Source organism: Carassius carassius, chromosome 17 (genome assembly GCF_963082965.1).
Source record: "Carassius carassius chromosome 17, fCarCar2.1, whole genome shotgun sequence".
NCBI lineage: Eukaryota > Metazoa > Chordata > Actinopteri > Cypriniformes > Cyprinidae > Carassius > Carassius carassius.
This window is the reverse complement of record NC_081771.1, coordinates 9,780,388-9,793,283: the sequence shown is the minus strand read 5'-3', so window position 1 is coordinate 9,793,283 and position 12,896 is coordinate 9,780,388. Positions and strand designations below refer to the sequence as shown.

General features: G+C 36.6%; 2 protein-coding genes across 2 annotated transcripts; both read left to right on the top strand.

Moving 5' to 3' along the window:
- The first annotated feature begins 1,654 nt into the window (after window positions 1-1,654).
- LOC132091039 (inositol 1,4,5-trisphosphate receptor type 1-like) lies at window positions 1,655-7,339 on the top strand. The gene is made up of 5 exons (XM_059497816.1): window positions 1,655-1,794; window positions 3,793-3,901; window positions 4,780-4,850; window positions 7,139-7,254; window positions 7,313-7,339. The coding sequence occupies exons 2-5, from the start codon at window positions 3,810-3,812 to the stop codon at window positions 7,337-7,339; spliced, it is 306 nt and encodes a 101-aa protein (XP_059353799.1). The 5' UTR covers window positions 1,655-1,794; window positions 3,793-3,809.
- Window positions 7,340-9,215: 1,876 nt separating this feature from the next.
- Window positions 9,216-11,772, top strand: LOC132091037 (inositol 1,4,5-trisphosphate receptor type 1-like; the record flags this gene model as incomplete). Its single annotated transcript, XM_059497815.1, has 5 exons — window positions 9,216-9,308; window positions 10,809-10,892; window positions 11,003-11,149; window positions 11,246-11,341; window positions 11,680-11,772. Coding segments are annotated over exons 2-5 (375 nt in total), but the record flags the coding sequence as incomplete, so codon positions are not given.
- Window positions 11,773-12,896: the final 1,124 nt, after the last annotated feature.

The following is a 12,896-nucleotide window of genomic DNA, read 5'->3' as shown; positions in this document are numbered from 1 at the left end:
CTGCTTATATATATATTTCAGTATATACTGCAGCCCCTGTGTCCTGTAATTGGGTCTTTTGATCCATCTGTAAAAATGTGTTTATACTTATGGTACTTATGCTCCTCAAAATTTATAAACTCACTCAGCAAATCGGTATGTTTGTTGCTTATCTTAATATGTCATGTGTAGCTGCAGCTATGCAAAGAAAGTTTCAGAAGCTATACATTCCCATTAATCTCAGTTGCAGTTAATCGGTGACCTAGAGAAATCTTTGACAAGATCGTAGGCTACATTAAATGTTTGTGTGAGAACGCACATTATCTTGGGGAGTATTTTAAGTCATGCTGAGAAAAAGGTTAATTTCGTAATGAAATGATCTTTTTAGACACGCTGTCTGGGTGCTGTTGCTTGCTCTTATTTGGTCATTATTATTTTACTGTGTTCCATTGCATGTGGAATTATTTTATTAAGGACTTTATTCATTAAGGACAGACTGTAATGCTCTTTAAATTAACTCTGTTTATGTCTTGCCTTCTCTGTTCTGTATTTTTAAAGGATGACTGATTGCTCTGATGTGGACAGATGCAGATAATCAGCAGGGCCATTAAATCTGACAAAATAGGACGTTTTTCAAATGGCTTTAAAGTTGCTGTTTTTTTTCACTATGGTGATGTCTAAATTTCTCTGGTCCATAGGTTAGAAAGCATTTTTGATGTGAACAGAAACTTTCACTTTCGCTTTTTTTTTTTTATACTCATTAGATTTATACTTCAAAAAAAGCTGAATAAATAAGCTTTCCACTGATGTTGTTTGTTAGGACCATATTTGACTGAGATACAACTATTAGAAAATCTGGAGGTGCAAAAAAATTTACATATTTTACATATTTACAGAGAGGTCACCGAATCTGGCAAGGGAGCGTAACAAGTCACCAAAATCCGTTACTGAAATCTATATTACATAGAATGCATTTAAAGTTATTAAAATTCACTCTGGTGATGTCTAACCTTCTCTCTTCTATATTTTAGAAATCATTTTGGTCTGTTGTGAACAATAATTAATTATTAAAAAAAAAAAAAAAATCATTAGGATATTAAGAAAAGATCATGTTCCTTGAAAGATACCGTACAGTATTTCCTACTGTAAATGTATCAGAACTTATTTTTTTATTAGTGATGTGCATTGCTAAGGACTATATTTGTATAACTTAAAAGGCAAATTTCTAAATATGTAAATTTTTTTGCACCTCCAGATTTTCAAATAGTTGTATCTCAGTCAAATATTGTCCTAACAAACAACATCAGTGGAAAGCTTATTTATTCAGCTTTCAGATGAAGTATAAATCTAATGAGTATAAAAACAAAAATCGACCCTTATGACTGGTTTTGTGGTCCAGGGTCATACCGGTATTTCAAAATTCAAAATCACTTTCTTGTCACCTCTACTTAAACATTTTTGCATATTTTGGCTATAAATAAACACAGTTTTTCTTTATAGTATCTATAGACCCTTTTTCAAGAAGAGCAAAATTATTTAGTCAAATGAAAGGGAAATTCTGGGTCTTGTAGTTCTTGAATATGTCAGAATATTGAAATAACCGTGGCATAGCACAATTGAAACACAGTTTCCCAGAATCCCGTCGTACTGCACTGTTGACAGAGTCACTCGGCGAGCCGAAAAGAGACGAACATCGGGGCGATGGACCGCTGCTGGACTCTGTGTGAGGAGTCGGGGTAATAACTTTCTCAAACTGAGGACGAAACGTTTTGGAAAATACCACGAACACTTTTGCTCCAACTTCGTCGGAGAGAGGTGAGAGAGACTAAACAAGAATGAATAGACTACTAAGAGTTTTGTTCATGAATTATGGTTAATTAAATATTTATTTAATCTGCGGGAGAGCATCGCGCGTCCTGCTGAACCCGCCCCTAGGTTACAAAAACTGTCATGAAAAACTACAAAGATACAAACTCAACAAGGAAGACAAAAGTGTGTCATTTGGCCGGCGCTGATGTTTAATACTGTTTAACGCAATAATTCACAACAATGTTAAGATGAAGTCAAGAAGAGGTCTGGTTCCGTTCGTTTAATCGCATTTAGGACACGCAGTTCATAAAATGCCTCTGCTTTTCACAAATGCGTTTGCAGGATAAAGTTAATGTGTAGCCTACATGCCTGGTCTCATTTCTGGCTTTCTCGTTTTGACATTGTTGTCAAGGGTAGAAAATTTAATCAGTTTCTGTTGTCAAGACAGACGACCTGCTGATCTTAAGCAGATAAGATGGGACAGAATCTGCATTTCGCTTGCCATAGCATCAGATGAAGCTGCAATAAGACAACTATATATATATATATATATATATATATATATATATTCATATAATAACGAAAAACAGTTCTTGTATGTTTTTTGCTTTGTAGGTAAAAAGAAATGCACATGCAAATCCCTCCTCCGCACATCTCTCTCTCTCTCTCTCTCTCTCTCTCTCTGTCTCTCTCTGTCTCTCTCTCTCTCTCTCTCTCTCTGTCGGTCTCTCTCTCTCTCTCTCTCTCTCTCTGTCTCTGTCTCTCTCTCTCTCTGTCGGTCTCTCTCTCTCTCTCTCTCTCTCTCTGTCTCTGTCTCTCTATGCATATTAACGGTTTGGTTGGCTAATCATTTGTTAATCAAATCTAGTAGTAACAGGAAGAATCTGTGGTGATAATACTGTCGTCAGTGGAGTTACATGGAACAGACAGTAGGCCTACAGTATGCTCACAAATCCTGTTTCTTTTTGTCATACAGCAAACCCATTTCTTATCAGATGTGTCTTATCAGTACATTTCCATGTCTTAATATGTTGGATAAACCACAATCTTTTAAAGTGAACAAAAGGTTGCTTGGGCTAGTAAAGTAAAAATGTGAAAATGTGTGATAACATTTACAGAAATACTATGAGAGTAAATAATACAGTATTTATTTTCGAAATTATCACTTTATTAAAACAGAATAAATACATTTAGATAACAAATTCATATTATTATTATTATTATTTAGCACTTAGCTGCAAAGGAGTTGACTGTTTTGAGTTAATTTAAATGGAATCCATTGTTGTATTTATGGTTATAAGCATTCAAATTTATTTTGGTATGTTGGTTCAGTATGTCAGTTGCAAATTTGACACTGAATGTTTATTTTTAGTATGGTATTCCAATGCACTGGATGAGTGTCCAGCCAGTTAAGTTAATAAATAACTTGCCAACTTGTAATTTGCCAGCATCTGGTAATCAAAACTCAGCGGAGGAATTTGTTTTTGGGATAAACTGAACTTGGAATTAAGAATTTGAAAAGTAATGATATAAATTTAGGATGGATTCAGCTTAAACAATAATAACAAATATGAAGATGCAGCAGTCAGTTTTAGAGTCCTCAACTTGTCGTTCTTCACATCATGGTTAACCAATGATTGAATTTTTGATATCACATGTTGTCATTTAGTTCATCAGGGCCGCTTGTGGTTTTAAGCCAATTATGACGTCTTTGAAGACATCAAATTGGTTTAGACATGAATAGTCTTCCTTTTTTTCCCCTTTTTTATATTCTGTTTAAAAAGCTCTGCAGAACTTTATTTATTTATATATGTTCTATTTGAAAAATGTTATGTTTTTGTATTATCTGCTATAGTTAATGACACATCTAACCACACATAATACAAATCTGTTGCTTTACTTTAGTAAGTCTATAGGTCTTTTTATGGTTAGAGCTGCTGTTATGCTTGTTTGTTTAATGATAAACCTGCACACAGACCTTGTCATGACCTCTAACCTTTGCAGGTGGTGGAGTGGTTGTCATGGTGGATAAAATGTCAAGTTTCCTGCACATTGGGGATGTTTGCTCCCTTTATGCTGAAGGCTCTACCAGTGGCTTCATAAGCACTTTGGGGTGAGTTGACTGATACTCCCTGTTATAATATAATGCTTTGAAATAGCATGTTCATAAACTTTAATTGAAAGCGGATATTTTGAGCAGGACATTTCAAATGAATTTGTTCCAAGAGTGATAATTACAGCAAATAAATGATTAACAAGCAGAACCAGCTCATTTGTTAGAGGTCCACATACTCTTTTTCCATGAATTCCTTAACATTAACCCCTTCTGTTTTCTGCTGACAAATATCTTAAAGGAATACTTCAACCCCCAAAACTGGCATCATTACACTCCCTTGTGTTTTTCTTTCTTTCTTGGAACACAAAAGGAGATGTTTAACAGAGTGTCTAAGATTATTAAAGCAATCCTTTCAGTGAGAAACTACATATTGTTGACACTCTTCATCAAACAAACCTATGATGAGACTTTTGCTATAGTGTACGAGTCATATGGAGCATCAGTCTCCATTTATTGTAAAAATATGAACTAGTGCTAAATATCTTCTGTTGAGTTCCTTGGAAGAAACCAAGGTAATACAGGTTTGGAATGATGAAAGGATGAGTACATATTCACAGTTTTTTAATATTTGGTTGATCTAAACCTGATCAAGATGACATAAAGTCTGCTGTGGTTGAATGCTAATCTTTGATGTGTAAATAAGAATAACCTGCTGTCATCTGTTTAACCGTGTGTGTGTGTGTCTGTGTTTTTGGCTGACTGGTCGTGGAATTTGGAAAATGTCCAGTAAGCTGCTTTGGGCCAAAAAGGCTAAATACAGGCACACACTCACAAGTGCACTGCACACACCATTATTTACTCACTCAAATACGCAGATGCACTGACAAACCAAAAGTACAAACATCTATAGAGTAACACTCGTTTGTTTCAATCAGGTTGGTTGATGACCGATGTGTTGTCCAACCAGATGCAGGGGACCTGAACAACCCACCCAAGAAGTTCAGGGGTGAGCAGTTTGTGTGTGTGTGTTTGTAGATGTTATGCTGGTTTATTATTTTTTAGTTAAGACAGGAAGTTCAGTTACTTAAACTGTTCTTTGAAGTCAAAGGACATACGTATCCTAGAGAAAAGTTTATCATTTCTATGAAAACCCCTTAATTTAGCAAATCATCCTTCATTCTTTGGAGTTAATAAACTATTGTAGTTCAAATCTTGCACTGTATTATTGTCAAAATCAGTGTCAAACAGTCTGATCTCATTTCTATGGATGCTTACTTTGCTGTGGAAATTAATACCAACACAGTAAGTGCAGATCTACTTAGTTAAAGGACTTGAAAAATGATTGTACTTCAAAGGCTGTGTGTGGTTGAGGCTGACTGCCCTCTAAACTCCCCACTTCACTCGAAATGCATCTGCTGGTGACACAGAGAAGCTACATCAGGAGTAGGTGTGTGAGTACATTTATACATTGGTGTGTGCTGGTTTTCATCACTAGTTGGCTACTGAATATTAAAGGAATAGTTTGTCCCATAATGAAAATCCTGTCATAAATTACACAGATTTTATGATTTATTCCAAGTCCTCTGAAGCTATCCACCTTATTTTTCAATGCCGATTGCCGATTGAATGGGCAAGACTTGTAGGGCTGTAGAGAAACAACGAGAATAATAATAAAGTGCAGTAAACAGTAAAACTGTTTGCACCACAAACCAGTTTGTTCATAATTAAGGTAATATATCAAAATAATATGGTAAGATACTCCAGTGTGCAATATCAAGTGACAAGCTGTTTTGCCACACCTGCTCTTATGGGGAAAAATAAGGTTAATTTTTTTTTTTGAGGAAAAGACAGAAATCGAAATAATTCTCTTAAATTTTAATCTGAGTTATATACAAATAGTTACATACAGTTACATACTGTGCATATACAGTCCTCACATCATGAAATACACTTAAATATTTAAGTGCAATTTGGGGTCGGTATGATTTTTGAAGGAAGTCTAATATGCTCATTAGGCTACATTTAAAACAGGAAAAAAATGAATGTTATTACAATTTAAAATAATTAAACTTACATTTAAATTTAATAATAAATTATTTCTGTTTTTCTGTTTTGAATAACATAATGAACTATACCTTTAACATTGATCTATTTCTATATCGAATCTCAATAACTCAGCTCTTCTGATAAATAAACCCTGCACAGTGTGCTTGAGTCTGTGATGAAGGGAGGGAGAGAGAGAGATAATTGTCTGCTGGTCAGTGGGCCCCAGTAGAGAGGAATGCGTACTATTTCCTTCAAATATAAACACACACCAAAGCAAAATGGAAGCATGTGATGGTCCGTTTTCTATTGTTATTATTTTATGAATATATTTCTTTTGTTTGGGTAAACATTAATTTCCAATTTAAGATTGGCTTCTGGCAAATGATAAATGATAAACATAGACTGGCATTGAAGGAGGGACCTGAGCTATTTCATAGTGGCTTGGTGTGAGGAATCTTTTAAAAATAAACCAATACCAGTAAGCAACACCCTGACAACCACCCATAACACCATTGTATTAACATTGTAGCAGTAACCTTTAACCTTTAATATTAAAAATATTGCCTTTTTTGTAATCAGACACTCCTAAACACTGTTGTTTTTATGTGAGAGCATGTTCTACATTTCCTCTAATGACCCCAGAGCTTTTTGGTGTTTTATCAGCCCAATCTGCAGAAAACTGGAAACAGTGACCAGATTCTCTCTCTCTCTCTCTCCCTCTCTCTCTCTCTCTCTCTCTCTCTCTCTCTCTCTCTCTCTCTCTCTCTCTCTCTCTCTCTCTGTCAGTCTTCCTGTCTTTGACTCCCCCTCTCTCCTTATTTGGTGAGACTGGAGTTCTCCTGGAAAGAAGAAGTGCATTTTCACTTTTATGCCTGTAGCTCTTTTCTTATCACTTTTGAAAATACTGTCAGTGTGTCTCTTCAGTCATGTTACATCCTCTTGAATTTATGTTTATTTTTTAAATTAGGCTCTGTGAAAATGTTAGAAGGTTTTTTTTTTGCATCTGATCGGCTTGTTCTTTTTTAACAGTTATACACATGTACACTCAAACCACACAGACAGAGTTTACATATTGATTTTCATACTGATTTCCATGCTTACCATTTATGATCACCTTGTCGTCCTCATCAGCAGATCTTGAAAGCTGTATGTTTCTGAAATACAGTAAATGTGTGGATGTGAGTTGTTCTATCTGTCTGTGCTAGAATGAAATGTATGTTCCCTCTTTCTCTTTCTCTCTCTCTGTAGACTGTCTGTTCAGACTGTGTCCCATGAACAGATATTCTGCACAGAAACAGTTCTGGAAAGCTGCCAAACCTGGAGGAACCAGCACCACGGAGACTGTTCTGCTCAACAAACTCCATGTGAGTGCGAAGCTTAGTCTTTCCCTAAGTGTGAGCTGTTTTGTTTATATTAATATAGGGAATTACACTCGCTACTTCAGAATAACACTGCCCATAATGCTGGTCTAGAACTGGTATCCACACCTCAAATGATTATCTGTTGGCAACCCATGAACATACAGAGTCCCAAACCCATTAGTAACAACTATCCTGAGAATACAATGCTAAGTTCAAAATTAATTGGTGGCAGTGACAGGTGTTTTCTTCCATACTGTGATGCACATCCAAATGAAACCGATGACCAAATAGATAAAAATGTTGGGTGGGGACTTGGTTCTGTCCATCAGTTTTTGATGGATGGAGACTGTTCAACTAAATGTGAGCTTAAAGTCGATTGTAAGAAAGGGGCGGGTTTGAAGCAACTTAAATTATTGTCAGCAGACAATAGTTTTTTTGGAGTCTGTCACAAGATTCAGTTATGACATTTTGCTTAGGAATTTGGGAGGTAAAAAAAAACCTTTAAAGGCAGCAAACATGAAAAAAAAATTTTTCCCAAGAACTGGAACTGGTAAACATGAAATAATTTTGATTTGTGTGTTTTATTTCATGAAAATATACTGCTATTTGTGAATGTCTGTCAATGGAGAAAGATTCATCATCATCCATCCACCAGCAGAGGCTAACAGGGCCTGCTAACCTACCAGACCTTGAGCTCTAAAACTTATGTACTCTTGAGAAAAAAAAAAACCTTAGATCACTGGAAACTTCATCTTACATTATTTGCTGTATTTATACACAAAGAAAATGTATCTGATTAATTTGTATGTAGTAGATTATGGTTGCATCCAAGTTCATCCAAGAATGTAAAGCATTCCTTTAAAAATTTCTTTAATATCCTCATTAAAATCAATACACATGTATTATATTAATTGCCTAACGTGCTTATAAAAACAAATCATGCTTAATTCAGCTGGATAATTATAAAGTTGGTGTAAGTTATTTATGTGATTGCTTGGCTAAATTAGCCAGCCTCCTAGACTTCATGGCTTCAGTCTGCAGTTAGTTCACTCTGCTTATGACCTTATATAAACACAGAATGAAGAAAAGTTGCTGACAATTAAAAAAGATGTGCTTGTAAATGAAACAGGTTGTGAAGAATGCTCTGTGGTCCATCTGAACAATGTTCCAAGACATTAAAGAGAGCAAAGTTTGTTTATTACTCAACAGCCTCTTTTTTGGAGGATGGTTCAGCAAGTTCAGCATATTTATCAACTTCTCTGAAGCTTCCTCAGATGTTCTGAAGAGCTATAGTCACTGCACATGCTTACTTGGGTTTCTGGTGTTCATGTGGGAAATACAGGTTTGAGCCTAGCCTGCAAGAACACGATTTGTAAAAAAATTTCTCTAATTCTTTTATTTCTCACATTATATTTTTTTAGCATGCTGCTGATTTAGAAAAGAAACAAAATGAATCGGAGAACAAAAAGCTTTTAGGAACAGTCATTCAGTATGGCAATGTCATCCAGGTAAATCCTTCACAAGCACATGAGCACAAGTATTACTTTAGATAATATTTAAATTGCCTGTGTAATACAGAACATTATAATATGTAGAAATTCAGACTATTTAACCGTCAAATTAATTGTGTAATTGTTCACGTACATTTGCAGCTTCTCCATTTGAAGAGTAATAAGTATCTGACGGTAAATAAGCGTTTACCAGCTCTTCTTGAGAAGAACGCCATGCGTGTAACCTTGGACGCTGCAGGGAATGAAGGCTCATGGTTCTACATCCAGCCTTTCTATAAGTTCCGCTCTATTGGAGACAATGTGAGTATATCATCAACCTCTGCAAAACAGGCACAGTAATCTTGATTATTAATTTGATTAATTGGGCAGTCCTGCTTCTTGCCCTTACATAAACACCAATTAGAGTTACACTTGTATTGTATCTGTGTGTGTCAATGTGTATTTCAGGTGGTTATTGGAGATAAGGTTGTGTTAAACCCAGTCAATGCTGGACAGCCACTTCATGCCAGTAGCCATCAGCTTGTTGATAATCCAGGATGCAATGAAGTAAAATACACATATACACAAATTGCTATGTTAACAAAGATACTAGTGTATTGCATACTGTACAGTTTGTACTGCATATCTTCACAGCATCACATCAATCCATTGCATGTTTAATTTTGTTAGTGATCCAGTTGGAATTAAAATTACATTTTGGACAAAAAAGTCTTAAAGGTCCCCTTCTTCGTGATCCCATGTTTTAAACTTTAGTTAGTGTGTAATGTTGTTGTTAGAGTATTAATAATATCTGTAAAATTCTAAAGCTCAAAGTTCAATGCCAAGCAAGATATTTTATTTAACAGAATTTGCCTACAAAAAACGACCCGTTTGGACTACATCCCTCTAGTTCCTGCAGTAATGACGTCACTAAAACAGTTTTTTGACTAGCCTCCGCCCACATGAGTTCACAAAAAGGGGGGCGTGGTCTTGTTGCGCTCCGACGGAGAAGAGGAAGAACTGCGTTTTGTGTTTGTCGCCATGTCGTTGAAACGCTGTTATTTTCATCTCGGAGTCCAATCATCTTTGTTTGGCCTTCCCAGGGATGCTGTACTTGGAGATTAATGGTAACAATTTATGTTTAACTCGGTTCCCGAAAATTATAATCCACACGTAAAACTATGTGCAGCACATTTTGCTGATGACAGCTTGCTGAGGACAACTTCCTCAATCTCAATCAGTTTAATGCCGAATCTTTAATTCGCACAAAGATTATTCTTGAAAGATGGAGCAGTTCCCTCTTTGTCTGGAGAAGGCGTTGTTTATGAACCACAACCGGTAAGTGTATTTTATTATTTAAATCGGTGCGTTTAACAGTTTCTGTAAATTATTACACAAAGGGCAACGCTGTTTAGCTTTGTTAACTAGATGTTAGGGCTGTGGAAAAAAACTAATGCGATTTTCATGCGCATCTCGTCAGTAAATACACTCCTGTGATTATAAGTACATCTCCAGCACATGCTCCTGCCCACTTGCTTCTCAAAACTAGCCCAATCGCGCATTTCCAGGAGGGCAGCCTGCTCTAAGCTGCTGTCAAATCACAACACAGGAACCGCTGGCACAATCAGATCTCACTACGTATTTCTGAAGGAGGGACTTTATAGAACAAGGAAGTCATCCGCCCGTTTTTATGACAGTGAAAACAGCGCTATACAGATAGGTGAATTGTGTGAAAAATACTGTGTTTTTTTACACGCGAAACATGAACACATGTTATATTGCACACTGTAAACACAATCAAAGCTTCAAAAAAGCGCGAAAAACGGGACCTTTAAATCTTGGCAGTCTGGGTTCATTTTTTTTTTATTGTAGCTTTTATTCTGCACAGTATACATACTGGATACAGAAAATTTTAATACATTTAGATAAATGTAATGATTTAATAAAAGGAAATCTCTTGAATTTATTTGTTTTAGTTTATTTTAATGCTCGTTTTATGTTATTTTAATTCTCTTTGGGGGTCTGTTTAGGCTCAATAGGTTAAAGTTTTATATTTTTCTCTTTCAGGTGAATTCAGTGAACTGCACCACCAGTTGGAAAATTGTTCTCTTCATGAAATGGAGCGACAACCAGGAGGTTGTCTTGAAAGGAGTATGTTGTGTACACATCCACACTGCACAAACAATGCCCTTCACTTTTTTAAGGCCTATATTTGACTAGAATAAATATTTATGGCCTTTTAATTAAATATGTTTTATCAGGGTGATGTGGTGAGGCTGTTCCATGCAGAGCAGGAGAAGTTTCTGACATGCGACGAACACAGAAAAAAGCAGTATGTCTTTTTGCGTACCACCGGGCGCCAGTCTGCAACCTCTGCCACTAGTAGCAAAGCACTCTGGGAGGTTGAGGTAATTTTAGGACTTAACTTTGTGAAGTTGAACAGATGTTTCTTTGTGTGATTTTATCAGCTTGGGTACCTAAACAGATGTTTGGATGCTCTTCAGGTGGTTCAGCATGATCCCTGCAGAGGCGGAGCCGGCTACTGGAACAGTCTCTTCAGGTTCAAACATCTGGCCACTGGCCATTACCTTGCTGCAGAGGTTAGACTGATATGTTACCTGGAATAAGAGTTCATGCACAAACACACATGCAAATACATCAGAGTGTGTCTATTTATGTTAGCAAGAGCAAAGAACGTGATTTTATCTAATTGTTCTCACCCTATTGTGATCATGTAAATCCAAACTATGAATAATAATGCCTGGAGACCCATTCCTCTGTGAGTGGGTGTTTGAGAGCATGTGTGGCTGTATTTTTATCTGAACTCATTCTGAGCCATTTGAGGTTCTCTTTACCTTGTTGATCTTGTTTCAACACACATTAGTTTAGCCAAAACGGTCATCTTGACTGAGCAACTGATTAGTTGTTTCTCTCGCAGCTGGATTCAGAGCAGGAAGTGATGCGTGCACGTGTACGCAACCCTCAGGACAAAGTTATGTACACATTGGTGTCCGTTCCTGATGGCAATGACATACCATCGATCTTTGAGCTTGACCCCACTACCCTGAGAGGAGGAGACTCACTTGTGCCAAGGTACAGTGAGATTGTGACTTGTGACTTCTGATTAAGTACATATATATTACCCATGCTGTATTTTGGATTGTACTTGTCAGAAACTCATATGTGAGGCTCAGGCATCTCTGCACCAATACATGGGTTCACAGCACCAACCAGCCAATAGATAAAGAGGAAGAGAAACCGGTCATGCTCAGAGTGAGTTTCTTTCTGTGTATGACTGTAGCTTTGGTTTATGGATCCTTTGAAGTGTGTCTCCTTCACTCTATATTTGTTTCTCAGATCAGGAGGAACATCTCCTCTGAAGGAAGATAAAGAGGCGTTTGCTATAGTGCCAGTTTCTCCAGCTGAGGTTCGCGATTTGGACTTTGCTAATGATGCTAGTAAAGTCTTAGCTTCCATTGCAGCCAAACTGGAGAAGGGCACCATCACCCAGAATGAGAGGAGGTAGAGGTTACATCCATCTATTCATCCATGTGTAGATCCATCCATCCATCTATCCATCTGTCTGTCTGTCCTTCCATTCATCCAGCCATCCATTTGTTTGTCTGGCTTTCTGTCTTTCTTTCAGCAATATAGTCACCCATTATGACCCATCTGTCTGTGTGTCCTTCTATCATTTTTTTATCAATTTTTTTATTAATCCATCTATTATCTTTTCATCCGTCTATTTTTATTCTTTCCATCCATCCATTTATTCATATCTTTCCATTTGTCTATATTGCTTCAACCATCCAGCCATCAATTTATTCATCCATCCATCCATCCATCTGTCATCCTTTCATTTTTTCTTTTAAACTATTTATTCATCTTTTCATTCATCCAATCATCCGTCCATTTGACAACTTTCCATCCATCCATCTCCACATCTGTTCTTTTCCTTAATCCATCATCCGTCTATCCATTATTTTATCCATCCATCCATCAATCTTTTCATCATCCATCTATCCATTCATCTGTCCTTCCTTCCTTCAGTTCTTTCTTCTTTCCATCCATCTATCCATTCTCTGTACAGTATTTGTCCTTCCATCCTGTCTTCCACCATTTATGTATCTTTTCATTTCACTTTTTGTTTTTTCA

What these genes read in the sequence shown, in the direction of transcription:
- LOC132091039 (XM_059497816.1), top strand. Translation starts at nt 3,810, where the DNA reads ATGGTGGATAAAATGTCAAGTTTCCTGCACATTGGGGATGTTTGCTCC. An exon ending in CCCACCCAAGAAGTTCAGGG is followed by an intron (nt 4,851 to 7,138) that starts GTGAGCAGTTTG and finishes CTCTCTCTGTAG; the next exon opens with ACTGTCTGTTCAGACTGTGT. An exon ending in TTCTGCTCAACAAACTCCAT is followed by an intron (nt 7,255 to 7,312) that starts GTGAGTGCGAAG and finishes ATATTAATATAG; the next exon opens with GGAATTACACTCGCTACTTC.